Genomic DNA, 21,305 nt, shown 5'->3' on the forward strand with positions numbered 1-21,305 from the left:
CTCACTGCACTGTCACTGCACCCCCAGTCCCAGAGAGACCCCACATCCCATTGAATCTCACTGAACCCTCAACCACCAGACACAGGGAGACCCAACCACATGGAATTTCACTGCACCACAATCCCATATGCCAAAGAGACCTGCAAATCGTAGAGAAACACCCCCTGATCCCAGTGAATCTCACTACAACCCCCACAGAAACTCCCAAATCTGAGTGAACCCCCAATTCTTCAGACCTTCACTGCACCCATATTCCCAGACAGACCCTCCCCTGTTTTGGTCTGGCTGTCAATGACATACACAATGCATTAAATAGGGCCCTGAATACATCATTTGGGGTACTGAATAGGAAAGGCCCATGACAGAAGAAAAGAATGAGCAATTAAAAAAAACGAAACACAAAAAAACCCAAACAGCATCAAAAACAGAGGCCCTTTAAGAGCCCTGGCCCAGTTCCACTGGAACCATTTGATCCCCTTTCTTTGCACAGCCCTGCCATGTGCCACAATATAATCTGGGCAGACAGTGACTCTTGAAACCTGGGAGGAAAAAAATTCCCAATCATCTGCTAAATGTTGTACTAGCAAGTAGAAACAAATGACCTGTAGCCATTAGAAAGATAAAAGTATCATTTGGAAATGCTGAAGTCAGCTAACCCGATATTAAATTCGGGGACATGGCAAAAATCAAAAACTCAGATAAAGAGACAAAACAAAAATCAAAATCAAACTGCTACTCTGGATTCCCACACTCAATGTTTTCAAGAAATACCATTAATCTCACATTCCAATCCAGGCTTTAGTCTCAGCTCCAGGTGAGTTTATTTTCCAATGTCTTGCTATTTTTCATTATTTTTCTGACATAATGATTTCAAGTTGCAAAGACAAGTCCTTCTGCCTGGTTACCCAAGTCTCCAAACCATATAATTTGTGACAGTCTCTCAACTTTTTTTGTCTAGTCCTACATAGGAGCCTTGGGTATCATCCAACCAATTCTATGTCAGTTCCATGCTTTTGCACATTGCACATTTCAGTTCTTGGCAGAAGTCTGACTAGAGGTAATTTAAGTGTATTAGGACCAGAAAAGACAGAAGTATACTGCTGGGTCAAGAAAACTCAAGAACTGAAAAATTATTTTTTGAAGTACTGTGCTTTAGATTAGACTTTTCATATGACCAGAAGCATCACTGGAGATTTGGTAAAGCAAAACTATCCACACTAGCTGAAATAAGGAAAAATGAAGTAGCTAGAACTTAAGAAAAAAAAAGGGGGGGGGGAATCAAAGCAATCCAAACAAGGGAGCTTTAATCATTCACATCTGTTCCAGGCTCCAACCGTCATCCCTCTATTTTTATTTTATATTTTTCTTCTTTTGATTATTAGACATAATATTTGTCAACTCCGCACATTGATTGTTGAAGTTTTTTAAAACATATTTTTAAAGTTAGTGTCATTTTTACTTTACAAAAATAATTCATAAAAAGCAGGGTATGCAATAAAGCTTCAGTTAGCAGATATCTTAGATTCCCATTTTAAGTGACAACATGTGGTCACTGCTGTCAGTAAGTGACAAGGAACAAGAAAAATGCCAAGAACTTTCAAATATATACTGTCTACTCTTGCTCAAGGAAAAAAAAAAAGAAATCTCTTCCAGAAGGAATGGGCTTTGCTGTTTGGAAAGTCAATGGGATGAGGATTTTGGTTGATTCAGTTTATAGCAGGTTTCAGAGTAACAGCCGTGTTAGTATGTATTCGCAAAAAGAAAAGGAGTACTTGTGGCACCTTAGAGACTAACCAATTTATTTGAGCATAAGCTTTCGTGAGCTACAGCTCACTTCATCGGATGCATACTGTGGAAAATACAGAAGATGTTTTTATACACACAAATCATGAAAAAATGGGTGTTAATCACTACAAAAGGTTTTCTCTCCCCGCACCCCACCCTCCTGCTGGTAATAGTTTATAGCAGATATAACTTAAATATAACGACTGCTGTTGGATACTTGCTATGTCTCTCTACTTCTGTATAAATGGAAATAAATTTTCCCCCTTAAAAACAAGAGCCAAGTCTAGCACGTGCTTAAGTAATCTCCTGAATCAGGGCCTATGTTTGTAGGACTCCCAAGTCACAAACAGGAATAGCAGAGATGACAGGTCTAAGTCATTCAGCACAACTTGATGCCTAGTAGTTTGACCAAACTACTCCCAACAACCAAACAGCAGATTTATTCAAATAAAACACAAATCAGATTCTGCCTACAGTATTTATTCATAGTTCCAAACCACATATTGAAGACTAAATGAAATACTATTTTCAAAACAATAAATTCACAAATCAGTAACAGAATATGATAGATATTTGAAAGTCGTAGTAATTTTTTTCTTCTTTTACCTAGCATAACCTACACGGCAGTCACTCAGAGGTCTTGTTGGACAGAATGCAGGTGCCCATTCTGTATGGCAGGGCATCTTGCCAAGAGCACATTACATCTCTGCTCTGCATTTGTTCCAGCATGCAATTAAAGGTGTTTGTTTTAACCTAAAAAGCCCTTTACAGATTGGTTTGTGGCTCCCTTAAACATTGTCCCTCTTCTCATTGCTTTAACTCAACAATTGAGTGTGGTTACATAGGGTGCCTGATCCAATAGTCCCTAACAGGAATTGGGAAAGGGCATTCTCCATGGAAGGATTTAGAGTCCAAAACTCACACCTGCTCTTGTACAACACAAAGCTCAGTTTTCTGACCTTCTCAGCCCATTACAAAACCCCCTATTCACTCAAGGTTTTCCTGAAAAAGATGGGGGGGGGGGTTTAATTGAGAAAGACAGATTTTTTCATTTGTAAAAGATAGGGCAGGCAGAATACTTTGAGTGTGAATATTTTTGTCAATGCATTTTTTTAAACACTGTAATTTTAAATGTACCTAGGAGATATATAATAGATATATGATATGGATATCATATGGAATGGAAATAAAGACCACAGTTTAGGGTTGTATATTTCTCCTGCAACATCTAATCATACTGTATATGCCTCTGAGCATGCTACACAGGCAAAATAAAGCCACGCTCTAGATTCAGATAATATATCAGTCTTGGATAAAGAAAATAGCAGTATTACCCTTATCCTGTTTCTCTCTCAGATTTGCTAACATGCTGGTCCACACATTTATTTGCTTCCTTGGAGGTAGAAAATACATTGGGTGTGCTTATTAACACTAGTCTTCAGCCTGACTGTATATAATGTAAACAAAGTCTCCTTTCAATTTCCTGAATTTTCCAAAAATTCCTAAACAATCTTCTCTTTTTTAGTAAGAGAGAATAATTTTTTTAACAAACAATTTAGTTCTTGACATATTAAATCACCTTTGCTTCTGGCCATTCACAAAATACAATCTTCAATACTCTGAGTATCACAAGAAACCCAGGCTGAGAGAACAACCATCTGTTTCTTTCAACTTCATAAGAGAGGGAATCCTCTTCCAGACCCCAATTTTATCATTTCAGATTGTCCCTGAGTTTCAAAAGTCTCAATAAGCCTCTTTAACAAGAAAATCCTAATATCCTCTACTCTCAAGTCCTATGCAAGTCTCAAAGATCAGATATCTAACATATTTTATTTGCTACATAATCTAATCCAAGCTGCAGGCATTTATTTTCTTTCTCTATCTAGGTTATTAGTTCATGATCAGGGACAAAAGAAATCTGTGGAGAGCTGTGGCTCAGTTTAGGAACCTTCACAATTCTTTCATATAAGCAGAGTATATGCAAGATAACTTATTCTCTCCCCATTCTTCTTTGCTCTACTTTTATATTTTAATGCTATATATCTCTGTAAAATGAAATGTTCAAAATATGTGTTAATTTAACAAATAGCATGTTTTTAATAGATTCCAAGGCCAGAAGGGGGCTATTGTGATAATCTACACAGACCTCCTGTGTAACACGGGCCAGATAACTTTCCCAAAATAATTCTTAGGGTGTATATTTTAGGGGAAAATATTCAGTCTTGCTTTAAAATATGTCAGTGATGGAGAATCCACCATGACCCTTGGTAAACTACTTTTGTTACTGCTGGACCAAATACAGTAATATGGAAAAAAAAACTGGAATATACTGGATGTTACACAATACAAATGTCTAGCCCACTTTAGATGGCAGCTACAGAGTTACTACTTCTATTCAATCTATTTTTTTTAAGAAAGGGAAAGTATCTTAGTCATCCAGAAATCACAGGAATATGCAATCACTACATATTGAAAACCTGTAGCCTACGGAACACATACAACTCACCATAAATGAAGAAGTGACACACAAATCCAGCCACATGGAATAAGTGATTTACTGGTTAACAATGTTAGCTGCTAAGTAGTTATAATTGGCCTTCTCATGTAACATTGAATTACGATACATGGAGGAAATTCACACTTTTCCTAAAGCTGCAGTTTCAATTTGTCTGAATGCAGACTAGGAAAAACAATGAGTCACATTGTTAAGGCATATCTTTGCAACCAGAGTTCCTAGGAGGTTAATTTTGTTTTAAATGAAAAATTAGACCTTGTCAGATTCAGTAAAAATCTGCAGGGAATACCCCAAAATTCACATAGTTCATGAACTCTCCATGCTGATGCACGTTGTCCTGCATCATGAGGCTCTTCTCATCTAGTTCTACATGGCAATATTTCATCTTGGAGATCCATGATGAAATGTCTCATGTTTTTTGGTTATTCTCTGCTGGTGTTTAATCACCTAGTGAACGCTTCTTTAACGTGATGTATCACGCCCGAAATTATCATGTCCGAAATTATGCAACAACCTGTTGATTAAGCTCAAAGTGAACAACGGAGCATTTAAATATGGTGGCAATTCTTTCTACTGAGTAAGATTCAGAAATAATATCTAAGACTGATATGTACCTGTTTAAAAAATGTGCCAAAGTACTGCAAGAAAGTTACCTTCCCTCCACTAAACTGTCAAAGAAAGTTGATCATAAGAATCAGGAGAAAATTTAAAAAGGCAAACCAGCAGGGGGAGAACATTATTATTATTGGCTCAGATTTTCAACCCTAATTCCCTTTAGCTTCTTTGAAAATCCCAACCATTATTTTTAGCTGCATTGAGGTAGCACCTAGAGGCTCAAATCAGGATTGGAGTCTACTTGAGGTAAATACTATAGAAATGTGGAAGAAAAGTCAACTCTGCCCTGAGGAGCTTAAGGTCTAATTTGAGACAAGATGTAACAAGAAAGGGGAGACAGGAAGAGGAAAATGAATATCAGACCACACAAGCATTAAGGTAGTTATTGCCCAAACTGATGGCAAAAAATGAGAGATAATGATGACTCTCAACTAGAGCTTTAGCATTGTGGACAGAAAGATGATGTCAGATCTTGGAAACATTATGGAAGATGTAGCAGCAGGATTTGAAACATCCTCCTCTACCTTCACTGTTATTTGTTTGATCCCAAACTATTTTCCAGTCTTTAAATTCCTCTACATTCAGCTGCATATTAATGCCCAGGCCGACAAGGCCTAGGCCTAGAGCGGCAAATTTGCAGGGGTGGCAAATTTATAATAGCAGCCAGAGGCTGCTTTCCCCGGTGCTGGTTCTTGCCCTCCGCCCCCGGCCCTGCCCCAACTCCACCCCTTCCCCGCCCCCATTCTCCAGCCCCTTCCTGCCCCTGTTGTTCCTCTTCCTCAAATCCCCACCCCAGCCCTGCCTCCTCTCCTGAGCGCGCTGTGTTCCCCCCCCTTCCCTGCCTCCTTCGCTAAGCTTTTTCGCACACAAGCACTGGCAGGGAGCGGGGAGAAGCAGGACCCGGCGGCGGCTCAAGGGAGGAGGTGGAGGCGGAGCGGAGGTGAGCTGGGGGGCAGCAATTATTTCTGGGCCTAGGGGTGGCAAAATCATTAATCCACCACCGTCTATATTGGGTGACAAATTAACAGACATAACCTTCGTAATATTTTCAGCAGAAGCAATGTTAAAAATGTAAGAAGAAGTGTAAATCATTAACATTGATCCTCAAGGAAAGCAGACAATAAAAGTATCGATCAGCAGAGGAAGGAAGATATGGAGAGGAGAGAGGGGCCAGCCATTTCAGGAAGTATATGTGAGGGGGACTTAGGAGGAAGGATGCAAGGAAATAGTGAGGCAGGGAAGAGAAGACAGGCACCAGGAGAACAGGAAATGGTTGTATATCTGCAACTGATGCCTGCCCTTTAAGTCCTTCTAAATAAATAAGTAAATTAAGTAAGATGAAATAAAATACTTGCTTGTGATTTCCTTTGCCCCATTCCTTTGTTTGTTAATGTACTTAGGACTTAAACCCACAAGCACTTCTGCATGTGAATGTTTTCATTATTCAGTGAGTAAGCATTTGCAGGACCAGACCACTGAAATACAAGCTCTTCGGACTAGGGGCTAGTCCCTAAACCACGTACACGTTTCTGGGCGCTAATAGATTCACAGATTCATAGACTTCAAGGCCACAAGTAACCACTGTCATCTAGTCTCACCTCCTGCATAACACAGGTAATAGAACTTCCCGAAAATAATTTCTAAAGAAATGAATAAAAAGATAGGAGGGAGGGGGAGAAAGAACTGACAGGGGAGAGAGTGAAGGAAAGGAGACATGTACACACAGCATAAATACAATATTGCACCCTAATAGTGTTTTAGAAACTTAGCCTAAGGGAACACTCAGTATCAGAAACCTAGCACTTAACAGGTTAAAAGCATTACTCCCAAAACAGACAACGACAAACTCTACTCCATCTATTTGTTTCCTCCTCCTTGATGCCCCTTTCCTGACTGCAACTTATCTTCTGAAGGAAAGGCTCCTCTGGATAAAGATGGGAGTAATTTCTGCCTTTTCTTCCCCCCGATCCCTACATTAGAAACTGATCTATTTTTGCTTCTCCACGTGGGCACCAATGATACTGCCAAGAATGACCTTGAGCGGATCACTGCGGACTATGTGGCTCTAGGAAGAAGGATAAAGGAGTTGGAGGCGCAAGTGGTGTTCTCGTCCATCCTCCCCGTGGAAGGAAAAGGCCTAGGTAGGGAGCGTCGAATCGTGGAAGTCAACGAATGGCTACGCAGGTGGTGTCGGAGAGAAGGCTTTGGATTCTTCGACCATGGGATGGTGTTCCAAGAAGGAGTGCTAGGCAGAGACGGGCTCCACTTAACGAAGAGAGGGAAGAGCATCTTCGCGAGCAGGCTGGCTAACCTAGTGAGGAGGGCTTTAAACTAGGTTCACCGGGGGAAGGAGACCAAAGCCCTGAGGTAAGTGGGAAAGCGGGATACCGGGAGGAAGCACAGGCAGGAATGTCTGTGAGGGGAGGGCTCCTGCCTCATACTGGGAATGAGGGGCAATCAACAGGTTATCTCAAGTGCTTATATACAAATACACAAAGCCTTGGAAACAAGCAGGGAGAACTGGAGGTCCTGGTGATGTCAAAGAACTATGACGTGATCGGAATAACAGAGACTTGGTGGGATAACTCACATGACTGGAGTACTGTCATGGATGGTTATAAACTGTTCAGGAAGGACAGGCAGGGCAGAAAAGGTGGGGGAGTAGCACTGTATGTAAGGGAGCAGTATGACTGCTCAGAGCTCCGGTACAAAACTGCAGAAAAACCTGAGTGTCTCTGGATTAAGTTTAGAAGTGTGAGCAACAAGAGTGATGTAGTGGTGGGAGTCTGCTATAGACCACCGGACCAGGGGGATGAGGTAGATGAGGCTTTCTTCCGGCAGCTCACGGAAGCTACTGGATCGCATGCCCTGATTCTCATGGGTGACTTTAATTTTCCTGATATCTGCTGGGAGAGCAATACAGCGGTGCATAGACAATCCAGGAAGTTTTTGGAAAGCGTAGGGGACAATTTCCTGGCGCAAGTGCTAGAGGAGCCAACTAGGGGGGGCGCTTTTCTTGACCGGCTGCTCACAAACCGGGTAGAATTAGTGGGGGAAGCAAAAGTGGATGGGAATCTGGGAGGCAGTGACCATGAGTTGGTTGAGTTCAGGATCCTGACACAGGGAAGAAAGGTAAGCAGCACGATACGGACCCTGGACTTCAGGAAAGCAGACTTCGACTCCCTCAGGGAACGGATGGCCAGGATCCCCTGGGGGACTAACTTGAAGGGGAAAGGAGTCCAGGAGAGCTGGCTGTATTTCAAGGAATCCCTGTTGAGGTTACAGGGACAAACCATCCCAATGAGTCGAAAGAATAGTAAATATGGCAGGCGACCAGCTTGGCTTAATGGTGAAATCTTAGCGGATCTTAAACATAAAAAAGAAGCTTACAAGAAGTGGAAGGTTGGACATATGACCAGGGAAGAGTATAAAAATATTGCTCGGGCATGTAGGAATGTTATCGGGAGGGCCAAATCGCACCTGGAGCTGCAGCTAGCCAGAGATGTCAAGAGTAACAAGAAGGGTTTCTTCAGGTATGTTGGCAACAAGAAGAAAGCCAAGGAATGTGTGGGCCCCTTACTGAATGAGGGAGGCAAACTAGTGACAGAGGATGTGGAAAAAGCTAATGTACTCAATGCTTTTTTTGCCTCTGTTTTCACTAACAAGGTCAGCTCCCAGACTGCTACGCTGGGCATCACAAAGTGGGGAAGAGATGGCCAGCCCTCTGTGGAGATAGAGGTGGTTAGGGACTATTTAGAAAAGCTGGACGTGCACAAGTCCATGGGGCCGGACAAGTTGCATCCGAGAGTGCTGAAGGAACTGGCGGCTGTGATTGCAGAGCCATTGGCCATTATCTTTGAAAACTCGTGGCGAACCGGGGAAGTCCCGGATGACTGGAAAAAGGCTAATGTAGTGCCAATCTTTAAAAAAGGGAAGGAGGAGGATCCTGGGAACTACAGGCCAGTCAGCCTCACTTCAGTCCCTGGAAAAATCATGGAGCAGGTCCTCAAAGAATCAATCCTGAAGCACTTGCATGAGAGGAAAGTGATCAGGAACAGCCAGCATGGATTCACCAAGGGAAGGTCATGCCTGACTAATCTAATCGCCTTCTATGATGAGATTACTGGTTCTGTGGATGAAGGGAAAGCAGTGGATGTATTGTTTCTTGACTTTAGCAAAGCTTTTGACACGGTCTCCCACAGTATTCTTGTCAGCAAGTTAAGGAAGTATGGGCTGGATGAATGCACTACAAGGTGGGTAGAAAGCTGGCTAGATTGTCGGGCTCAACGGGTAGTTATCAATGGCTCCATGTCTAGTTGGCAGCCGGTATCAAGTGGAGTGCCCCAAGGGTCGGTCCTGGGGCCGGTTTTGTTCAATATCTTCATAAATGATCTGGAGGATGGTGTGGATTGCACTCTCAGCAAATTTGCGGATGATACTAAACTGGGAGGAGTGGTAGATACACTGGAGGGGAGGGATAGGATACAGAAGGACCTAGACAAATTGGAGGATTGGGCCAAAAGAAATCTTATGAGGTTCAATAAGAATAAGTGCAGGGTCCTGCACTTAGGACGGAAGAACCCAATGCACAGCTACAGACTAGGGACCAAATGGCTAGGCAGCAGTTCTGCGGAAAAGGACCTAGGGGTGACAGTGGACGAGAAGCTGGATATGAGTCAGCAGTGTGCCCTTGTTGCCAAGAAGGCCAATGGCATTTGGGATGTATAAGTAGGGGCATAGCGAGCAGATCGAGGGACGTGATCGTTCCCCTCTATTCGACATTGGTGAGGCCTCATCTGGAGTACTGTGTCCAGTTTTGGGCCCCACACTTCAAGAAGGATGTGGATAAATTGGAGAGAGTCCAGCGAAGGGCAACAAAAATGATTAGGGGTCTGGAACACATGAGTTATGAGGAGAGGCTGAGGGAGCTGGGATTGTTTAGCCTGCAGAAGAGAAGAATGAGGGGGGATTTGATAGCTGCTTTCAACTACCTGAAAGGGGGTTCCAAAGAGGATGGCTCTAGACTGTTCTCAATGGTATCAGATGACAGAACGAGGAGTAATGGTCTCAAGCTGCAGTGGGGGAGGTTTAGATTGGATATTAGGAAAAACTTTTTCACTAAGAGGGTGGTGAAACACTGGAATGCGTTACCTAGGGAGGTGGTAGAATCTCCTTCCTTAGAGGTTTTTAAGGTCAGGCTTGACAAAGCCCTGGCTGGGATGATTTAACTGGGAATTGGTCCTGCTTCGAGCAGGGGGTTGGACTAGATGACCTTCTGGGGTCCCTTCCAACCCTTATATTCTATGATTCTACTGATATGCATAATGTTTTCTTGTTGTTGTTATGACAAAGATCACCTTAGGATCCAGCTACTTCATATATTTTTGTTCCTGTTTAAGCAATGATGCTGTGAATAGTCTCAAAACATTATTCATAGGGCTCTTTTCCAGTAATCTAATTAATTAACACGAACACTGTGGCAAACAAACAAAATGTTCCTGAGTGGATGGTAGCTTTGATGGAATCATTCATTCCACAGCAGCATATTTTTGCATACTATCAGGATTTCATCACTCAGTTATGGAAAAATAATATTTTTCAAAGCACACAGAATGTTTCATCCCTCTGATATGCTATCGAAGGGTCAGATAAAAACAACAATAGAGAATTCAAGTTACAACTTATCTAAAACAAGAGTTTGTCATTCAAAAACGTTTATGTTACAAGGCAGCCACACACAAAGGGGATGGAAACCTTGTATGCATTATTCATCCTGTAACTTTGATCTTAAAAGCTGAGAATCTTGAACATAGAAAGATGAATAAGATCTCAAAGTTTTTCTTTCAAAAACTCAAACGAGGATGATTCAGGAAAAATGATAGACAAGAGTTAATATGAAAGGGGAAAAACTGGATTCACAGTATTGCACCCAAATTTCAATAAAAGAGCTCTGCTTTTTAAAAATCAATTACAAAGGTATTTTAACGTATTACCATCCCCTTTCATGCATATGTAAAGGAATTCTTCATATTACATTTTTTATGTTCAGTGTTCCCTCTTTTTTCCACCATCCACGTTCTTATTTCATGTGAACAATTAAGGGGTGTTTCTGAGGCTTGGGCTAGGGGTTGTGGGAAATGAACGGAAGCTGGAAAATCTTGACCTCTAATCCTGGATCTGAAACAGACCTGTTTGGGGGCTTGTACAACCGAGTAACCTTTCTGCATACGTTTTACCATATGAAAAAAAGTGATAATAAGACTCACCCCTACTTCACTGAGCTTTAGTGAGTCTTAATAAATTAAGGAGGAACTGCTACTGACAGAAAAAACAACCTAATGGGTAAAAGAGCTCATCTGTAAGGAAACTGGGACCAAAATAGTTTTTAATTCACAGTTTTAGTTATTTTGGTGCAAGTCTGTGTGGACACTCTTAGTTCAGAGTAAAAATGTTCTATTTTGATGTAAACTGAATTGTTTTGTTAGCAAAAAGAAACATGGGCCAGTGGTGAAGGCACTTCCTTGGACTCAGGAGACTTGGGTTCAAAAGCCTACTCTTCCACAGACTTTCTGTGTGACCTTGGGTAGTCATTTAGTCTCCTGGGCATAGTCTGGGGGAGGGCAAAGGCATTGTCCCCCAAATTGCAAGTCTCAGGCAGGCATGGAATTTGCCCCTCCCCCCCCCACACACACAGCCTCATTGGCCTCACTGGTGCTGCCCGCCCAAATATAGAAGTGAAACTATGCCTACGCTTAAGTTTCTCTGTTCTTTGGCTCCCCGCTGGTAAAACAAGGATACAGCACTTCCCTACCCAAGGGATAGGGCAGGGGTGAGGATTTTAGTCATAAGATGATTGTGTGTGTTCAAATCCTGGTGCTTACATAGTTTCTCCTAAAATCACAAGGAATGTTTGTGAAGACAAACTTTGGAAAAGGAAATTGTATTTTAAAAGTGTTCAGAAAGTGAAACCACATCTATTTACCTAGCTGTATTTAAGTTTAGCTGTTAGGCTCTCCAATGATACAGGAAGGATTTTTGATTTTCAAGAAGTCCCTTATAGGGAAAAACATCACCAGTTTTGCTCTGACACCATGACAAACATTTTTTGATGCAACAAATTAAAGATCAATATTTGCCCCACACATTAGACATGCAATTCAGAAGACACAAACATGGATTAACCAGATTTATAAGCAGATGCTTTTAGACAACTGAGTAAAGAATACACTTGAGGGAAATCATGATTAGCTTTAATATTCAGACAATTGCTTTTGGCCATATTTCTTTATAAAGTAAGCAAAATGTTTAGACTGTGATTTTTCACACACACACACACACACACACAAAACGTGTACAGTGATCAGCCTACACAGAGGCTGACCTGAGCCAGAAACTGCAGAGCCCAATACATTTGTGGTCAATGTGGATGTCTGTTTTTATAATTCATCATTGATAGCTCAGTCTACCCTTATCTTTTTCATATTTGCTCCATTTACTATACTTCATGACTTGATAAACTTGTATTATTATTTCACTGTAATACCTATTTACTCACCACACAAATGGACAAAATCATGCAAAGGTTACTAACATCAATTTTTCTTGTGTTACATAACAAATGTAATTAATCCTTAATTCTATCGGGACAAAAGAATATTTTCTGTTTATTGTGCTCCACAGGAAGTTGTACCTTAACCTGGATCTAGTTTAACTGTTTTGTTTTGTTTTTCTTCAAAAATTAGATTTAAATTAAGCCGTGCAAATACAAACTCAACAGAATCTGCACTACAGGGCTGTAGGGTGTCTCAGTCTTTTGCCTTCGATTCTGTCTCAGGAGCCAAACTACTGCCTGTGTTCCTTATTCACCTTTCATGGCCCACAAACCTCATATGAGTTGCTGGCTGTGAAGTCTCACACTAACCAGCCCAGGCCTGGCACTGTTGTTATTAAAGAGAAAGAATTCTTCAGATTCTGGAGGAATTTAATAAGTGGATTGTTTCATGGGTCAAGACTTCTCTGGAGGCAGTCCATCTGGGTGACATGAACCAACCCACAAACCAAAAAAAGTGTGATTTTTTTTGACTGTTTATATCTTAATCACTTATCAGCACATACCATGACTTCAAAAATTCAGATGCTGCAACAGTATTTCCCACTTCTAGTTCTCCTAAAATGGCAAGAGATTTAAGCTATTAAATTCTGAAAGTCTTGTCAATATCAAAAATTTGACATAAACTTAACTATGGAGCCACTACTATCAGCGTTTCAGTAAGTTCTCAAGTTAATAAGCTTTATACACACACACATCCACCTATTCTACCCTTTGGCTTCCATGTGCCTGCAATTTCACTGTGTTTAAAAGTGGCAGGTAATCCCAATCTTCTAAAGTTTAATGGGCGAAATTTTAATGGGTGAAATGGAAGTTTGGCCATTGACTTCAGTGGATCCAGGACTTCTCCCAACATGTGTGCAAGCACAAATATAAGATGCCAGGTAAGAAGCGGCCAATTAAACCTGACAAATGTGTGTTCAGATGTTGCTTTCAAACCTATTCCTTCGCCATTATTTTAGTCATCTTAATGGTTTCATCCTTTCTGACTCTATTCTTGGATGAAATAATGCTACATAAGGAATTCTGGTTTATATGTACCTCACTAAATTAAGTTTTCCAAATCTTTTACTTCTCTCATTTAGCATGCTGTCCGTTCCTGGTCCCATTCTCCTTTGTCTCCAAAATAGCATGAAAAAAGAAAGAAAATATTCATTGTTACTGCAAAGCTGCTAAGACATATGACTGAATGTGTATTTATCCTTTTTGTCAAGACTCCTTTACAGCTGTATAGAAATGGGAATCTGAATTATAATGTAGTTTCAACCTCTTGCCTATATGAGAAAGATGCCATGTTATTAATAGTGCTGGTTAAGACAATGCCTGGTAAATATGATGTAAATTCATTCAGTGGAGTTTGCCATCTCAGCAACATTAATTTATACCTCTGAATACAAAATGAGCATTTCAGCACAAGGCAGTATCTGAATCAAGTTTATTCCTAGACCCATCAAATCCCGTTTCTTGTTTGTTTGTTTTTAGAAAAAGCAAACTGAAAATACAAAATGATTCTGTCAGGTGGAGTGATGGAAGAATGCTAGTTAAATAGGCACAGTATATAATCATCACAAAGCAAAAACAAACTTAGGTGCTATTCATCCACAACAAGCACAGATTTAAGATAATCAAATATACAGATGGTGTTGCCAATTAATGTATGTTTCCTTTGTTCTGGGTGTATCTTTGTTCTCACAGGTGGGTGAACTGCACTTCTAAAGTGCAACAAGAAAATGCACAACATTAAACAACACCGAAATTCCGACAACAGAATGAATGGTAGCAATAAACAATACACGCTTAGAATGCATTTCACAGAGATACCTAATATTGCTTTAATCTTCTGCTTACCTAAATTCAATAGCCTGTACACTGCAAGGAAATGCAAACACACATTTTAAGTTAAGGGGATTTCTTTTGAAACAACTAATAAACATGGGGCTAGAGTCACAAAGAAACCTAGGTGTGCTGACAGTAAGTGTTGCCACACCTAACTTTCAGGTGCCTAGAAAATCACCGCAATTCACAAAGCCTTAGTTAGGTACCTAGACTCCCTATACAATGACTGGGGAGAGACAGGTGCCTTAGAATGGGATTCACTAAAGCAGGGGTTCTCAGAACAATTTTTTTGGTGGCCTCAGGGTGTGGCCACCAACCCTTGCTGGTGGCTGCTCTGAATTTTTTTCAAAACTGAGCCCCGCTGGCCTGGGCTGAAGCCCAGAGCTGGAGCCCAGAGCTTGAATCCCATTGAGTACACACACTGGCCCCATGTGACTGCAGAGGTGCTGCCCAGAGCCCCCAGGAGGCTGCGTGGTGCAGGCCTCTGATCTCCTGCTGGCGGTACCAGCAAACACCAAGGCATCCAGGAGCAACAGCTGGGCGCTGCAAGGAGGGTCTGCTGCTTTGCCCCACCCCCATCTCCATCTCCACCCAGGAGGCTGTAGTGGCTGAAGAAAAAATACCCTGGTGGCTGCATGCAGCCACAGTGGCCACATTTGAGAAACGCTGCACTAAAGCCAGCATGCTAGATGGCTTCTCACCTAAGCTAATCAATGGGAGGTGTCAAGGGCTCCTCCACCTCCAACCCCTCGCCATTTTGTGTAAGCTCATCTACAGGGGTTCATCTACAGTAGACAAAGCCTGAACACACTTACCAGATTGGGACCGTAGACGAATCAGGCACAGGAATACCTATCTTCCCCCAGTTAGGTTTTCACTCTTGAGATTTAGGTGTCAGGAACCTGGCCTGGTGCAGCAATGCACAGGCTCAGAGGCAGAAACATAGGAATCTTTAAATGCAAACATTTTAGGGACCTACAGGATTTGGCTGCAGCTGACCGGGGGTGGGTTATGAATCCCAGTGGGGCCTGAGTCTGGGATTCAGGCACAAAGTGGCAGTTAGACATATAAGTCCTTTTGTGAATCTAGCCCAGGTTTCTATAAAGTATTTTTAATTTTATAGTTATGTGGTTGAAAAACATCCATCATCATAAACAGCTGTTTCATGGTTTGTATATCTATGGTACTAAATACAGAAGAAAAACAAAACAAACAATTTAGATCTCAAAAAGGAGCAGTCATTTTGAACCTTAGTTGCTGGGGTTTTGTGTGTTCATTTCCTACAGTAGTCATTCATTTCAGCAGGTGTTTAAGGTATAAACAGCATATCTCCATTTTTTTACATCAGCTTAACAGTAGTAATTCAAACAATGCAGAGATGATCTTATAAGTACATTTTCAGATGTTGCTATTTCCAACCATACAGAGTGATGTCTTCGCAGCATATAAATGGTTTTTGAACTCTTTATGCATTAGCATTAGTAAAAGCCAGTTAGGCTCAATCGTTTATGGTTTTGCATGTCAAAATTAAAAGAATGATAGCTTTCTGATTTGCTTTTACCATACTCGAGATAACCCATGCATTGCAAGCTTCAGCCTACACAGGCATATGAAAACACTTCTAATGAGAAGAGAGCTTACCTCCAGAAAGCAAAATAAGCTATTATGTCCCTAAAGAAATATGATTTTGTCCCAAAAGCCTTATTATACTTTCTAATCCATTCCATAACTCTGCTGTGGGAAGTATAGCAGAGACATTTCAAAGGAATTTAAAAAATGGTTCACCTACACTACTAATGGTTCACCTTTACAACTGAAGTATTACTTAGCTTGAAAGAAAACACTATGGAGCCTAGATACCAATAGTAATCAAAAGAGAGAAAGATTATGTGACAGTGGAAAATGTGATCAATTTTATTTTCACAAGCTACAGATTGCAACATAATTCTCAAGTGGAACTGGTCAGACATTTCCTTTAGAAGGATTTTTTTGACAAAAATATCTTTTTCTGAAAACTGAAATTTTCCACAGGAAAATTTGAGTTTTGTTGAAAATTTTCAATTTTCCACTGGGCAAATCAAAATGGCAGCTCCCTGGCTGCCCACCTGCAGAGACTGAAACTGATGAAAGTATCTAGGTGAGCTACCACGGTGAGGTCACTTAGGCACCAGCCTCTCGGCTCTGGCAGGCTGAGTGGTACAGAATGCAGAGACTCAGCCTCCCAGCCTTCTCACAAGTCTGGCACCCACAGAAGCAGAGAGATGGGGAACTTAACTTCTCTGGCATCCAGACTAGAAGAGTCGTATCAGTCTCACTTTGCACGTTCCTTTCTCATGAAAAATATTCTGGTTTTGGCATTTAATCCCAGTTCGGAATGAAAATTGTTTGCAAAAATGCAACATTTTTCTTAGGAAGGGATTTTCATTCTCTGGCCAGCTCTCCTCTCAAGCAGGGGGATGAAGTGTGTTGCACATGATCATTCCAACAAATAGACATGCAAAGCCCACAGTTAGACAGTGTATGTCTGAAGTTAGACAGAATACATTTCCAGCTTTGTGCAAATGAGATGCAACATTTAGGAGAGGCAACAGAGGGGCAGGAGTGCAGAGGGGCTGAAGTTCTGCAGCTCAGCACACTGAAAATGGGTAGATAAGTGTTGTTCACTGAGGAATTATGTGAATGGAAAGGGGATAAGTATTCTCAAATGTCAGGTTTTTACACTCACTGTAATTCGTTCATCTTTGTCATCCAGTGGGGACCCATCTTTTTTCCATGAAATAGTGGGTTCTGGATGACCTCTTGGGGGTTGGCATTCCATCACGGCAGGTTCACCCACGGCTACCATTACATCCGAAGGGTTCTGTCTGAAGTCATCTCGTAATACTGAAAGAGTAAAGACAAAAAAAGTCATTACTGACACATCAGTGCACAGTAGACAGCAAAGGCCTTTGGCTTCTAATGGCCACTTTAACAAGTCATTGTTTTTGTTAGGGCTGTAAACAATTAAATCATGCAATGATTTAGGCTACCAAGGAGCTCTCCAGTGAATAATACTCTTCTTGAACTACGATAGATAGGTATTAGGTCTAATCTAAACTTAAATATCTCCAATGATGTTTTATTCTGCACTGGCAGCTCTTCCCATTACCTTAAGCCCTATCCATACTGGTGAATATCCATATTTGGTGAAGTCATTTTTAAAACTCATTCCAACTAACACAGTTTCAGCATACTTTCCAAAGTCAATGTTATGCAAAAGCACGTTAAAACCAAAGAACTCTGTGGCAGTGACAGTGGATTTGTTCCACTCTATTTGAAGTAATCTAGTGTTAACAGAGGACAGGACCTCAAGGCTATGTCTACAATGCGCCGCAGTTCAGAACATAGGTGTGTGAACAGTAGTGTGCACCAAAGTGCTGTGCTGTAACTTCTGTGTGTGGATGCTGTGGGTGCAAACTAAAAGATTCCTAGTTCGTGTTAATGTACAGTCCTCTTTAGTTTGTGATCAGAGTGTCCACACAGGGAAGTTACAATGCAGCACTTTAGCATGCCCTGCTATTCACACTCCCACAGTCTGAACTGTGGGCAGTGTAGACAAGCCTAAAGAAGGATCTGCAGAAATCCATGCACCAAAACCCATGAATCCCAGATATGTTGCCATTGGTTACCACCTAGGACTTAGGCTCTGTGACACCTTGAGTGACTTTACAGAGAGTATAGGATTAATTAATGCTACTTCATGCAGCATTTACTAATCATGTTTTATACTCTGGTGTTAGTGTGTGTATGGAGGAGAGAATTGAAGGGGAAGGCATTCTAGTTACATTGCTTTCTTGAGCACTCTCAGGCTTCACAGAGCTTTTAATGAGTGGACCATGATGACTATATCCAGTAGAGTGAGGGTAAATGGGAAGACAGATCACATAGCTGCTTTCCTCCTCTGCGTAGTATGCTCAGGGATGGAGAAGCAAAGAATGGCTAGTGTTTTTAGTTGGCTTTTCAGATTTGATTGACAATTTGTTTAAAGGAGAAAACAATAAAATCTATTGTCTGAATCTGTTCTGTTGTCAAAGTCTTATCTAGTCTAGAAAGTGGATTTCCAAAGAGATATTACTACCGTGTTCGTCAGTCTGAACCAAGAAAGCATACTTGGCCTAAATCGATAGAACCCTTTCCCATAAGGTTCAGCTAAAACAGATATTTTCTCTTTGTGGACTTAGAAACAGTGTCACAATTTTTCTACATAAAAATTCACCCAGGTTACAGCTATCTGTTTTCAGGGGAAGAACAGGTCATTTTTATTTGTCCAAAATGGCAATTCAAGGATTGATATTCTAGAGCAGCTTGTTATCTCCTCTCCAACTCCCAACAACTTTTATGATGGTAAACCTTCAGTAAGTTCAGTTGCTTTTACTGCCACCTCTTCTCTTCTTTGCCCCTCATAACACCCTGATTATTTTTATTTGAATTTCCACCAATCAGAACTAGGTTATGGAAGCACCAAAATGTCTATTAGCATGGTGTAAAAGCTGAATGTGTATGATGGGTTGAATGTGGCAAGTAGGAGTTCGGAAGCTGTTTAGCATTCACTCTTAAAATCCTACAAAACCCAAAACCTTCTGTACACACTAGATGTGCAGTGTAATGGACTAGGGCTGGATATTGTTACTGCTGAAATCAATGAGAATTTTTGCCATTATTTTAATGGGAGGTGAATCTGGACCTCTGTCACTTTTCATTTTAGAACCTGCTTTTTTTTCCACCTCTCCAAAGAAGGGACCATAAGGCAATAGAAACAAAAAGTTACACAATTTTAAAATTAAAACTAACTTATAGCCCTTATTAACAACAAGGTATGAAAATGCAGAAGAGTTAATTTGCTATACCAAAGTTCTATTACATAAGAACGGCCATACTGTGTCAGATCAAAAGGTCCATCTAGCCCAGTACCTTGTCTTCCGACAGTGGCCAACACCAGGTGCCCCAGATGGAATGAACAGAACAGGTAACCATCAAATGATCCATCCCCTGTAGCCCATTCCCGAGCTTCTGGCAAACAGAGCCTAGGGGCACCATCCCTGCCCATCCTGGGTAATAGCTATTGATGGACCTATCCCCCATGAACTTACCTAGTTCTTTTTTGAACCCTGTTATAGTCTTGGCCTTGACAAAAGCCTCTGTCAAAGAGATCCACAGGTTGACTGTGCATTGTGTGAAGAAATACTTCCTTTTGTTTGTTTTAAACTTGCTGCCTATTAAATACATTTGGTGACCCCTAGTTCTTGTGTTTTGAGAAGGAGTAAATAACACTTCTTTATTTACTTTCTCCACCGTAGTCATGATTGTATAGACCTCTATCATACCTTCCCCTTAGTCATCTCTTTTCCAAGATGAAAAATCCCAATCTTATTAATCTCTCCTCATACCCCTAATTTTTGTTGCCCTTTTCTGAACCTTTTCCAATTCCAATATATCTTTTCTGAGAGGTAATATAAGATCTGTACTAAGCATCTCAGTATGGAGGCTTTTTTTAGTTCCCAAAACTATATCACTAGTATAAAGTGAAGAGATAGTTAAACGTATGTGCTGTAAAATAAAAAAAAATCAAGTGAAATGATCTTGACAAACCTTAAGTGCTTCTCAAGTCTGGAGGAGCTCATAAATCTAAGATGAAAACCTATTACATAGCACCTTGGATGGCTTTTAGCACCTTTGAAGCAACAAAGAAGTCCAATACTTGCCTGATAAAAGCAAATTACTTGAGTAATTTTCTACATTTGTTAGGCTTAGATCAGCTTTACAAGTGCAGTACCTTCTCTGTAAACTGAAACCTTTTCACAAATTAACCAACACATAATAAAATACCTTAGGAGGACATCAAAGGTCCAGGCCATAGAAACATCAAAATATTTTTTTCCATTTGCTATGAATTATTTTGGCTCTAACATTACATAATGAAAAGCTAACAAAAAGTAATCCATTAAAGATTACTTCACAGATAGCGGTCATGTAATTATTTTTGCAGCTGTAAAGTAGATACATACTCCAGTTTTGCCTCAGGTCCTGGCAATCTTGCATAAAGTTATAAATTTAAAGACTTCATCTCTTGCTGAAAAAGCAATTTTTCTTCACTGTCCTTTACAGTCATGGCTCACTGTAAATTGAGAATACATTTCCTTTTGAAGATATATTAGCAGTATACTTTATAATCCAGTACAATATGTGCTTTCAGTTATCAAAGGGTCAAATTTCACCATGTGCATCTCAATTTCCAAGAATAAAATCATTTGGGAAAAAATGACTAAACTGAAACAGAGAGATAATTTTAATACATTAACATGTAAAATCTTTATGAAGAAAAACACATGCCAGAATTTAAGAAACATTATTGGTGATTTTCATTCATATTGTACTTCAACATTTTGTTAAATACAACAAACAATGGCTGTAATCCTGTGCTCCTTGCACAGCAAGATAACTTCCTTTGACTTCACTGGACAGCATGAGGTTCTCTGAAGTTACTTGTTGAATTTAATCAGTGACAGGAACTGCTTTGACAAGTCTAGTCTCAAGACAAATCCAAAAATCTTGTATTTTGTAGTCAACAAAACAATTACACCTCCTGTATAGAATCTATCCTCTGGCATAACCAATAGAAACATAATTAGGAAGCACTTGAGGGTAAAATTTAATTGACAGCCAACACAGTAAGTAGAGGCATAATATATTTGTGTAGGTCCCAAAGACATCACCCATTATTTTCTTCTCAAGCTTTACTCCGATTACTAGAGCTGGACCAAAAAATCATTCCAAATCTTTTTTGGTGAAAAAGGTAGATTTGGCAACACTTTTGCAAATTCATGTCAGCTTCACTAAATTGTGTAAAAATTTTCAAAAAAATCAAAATGTTTCATTTTGACATTTTCCAAGCAAAATATTTCCATT

The 21,305-nt window shown here is 40.5% G+C and overlaps 1 protein-coding gene across 5 annotated transcripts in view; it reads right to left on the reverse strand.

Moving 5' to 3' along the window:
- ROBO1 (roundabout guidance receptor 1) overlaps positions 1 to 21,305 on the reverse strand; it is a 1,030,664-nt gene that overhangs the window by 140,642 nt on the left and 868,717 nt on the right. For all 5 annotated transcript variants that reach the window (XM_075117735.1, XM_075117733.1, XM_048868853.2 and 2 more), the window contains one exon: positions 17,086 to 17,243. In XM_075117735.1, the coding sequence (XP_074973836.1) occupies positions 17,086 to 17,243 (158 nt within the window). The remainder of the gene's footprint in view (positions 1 to 17,085; positions 17,244 to 21,305) is intronic.

This window comes from Caretta caretta, chromosome 1 (assembly GCF_965140235.1).
Source record: "Caretta caretta isolate rCarCar2 chromosome 1, rCarCar1.hap1, whole genome shotgun sequence".
In the NCBI taxonomy this organism is placed as follows: domain Eukaryota; kingdom Metazoa; phylum Chordata; order Testudines; family Cheloniidae; genus Caretta; species Caretta caretta.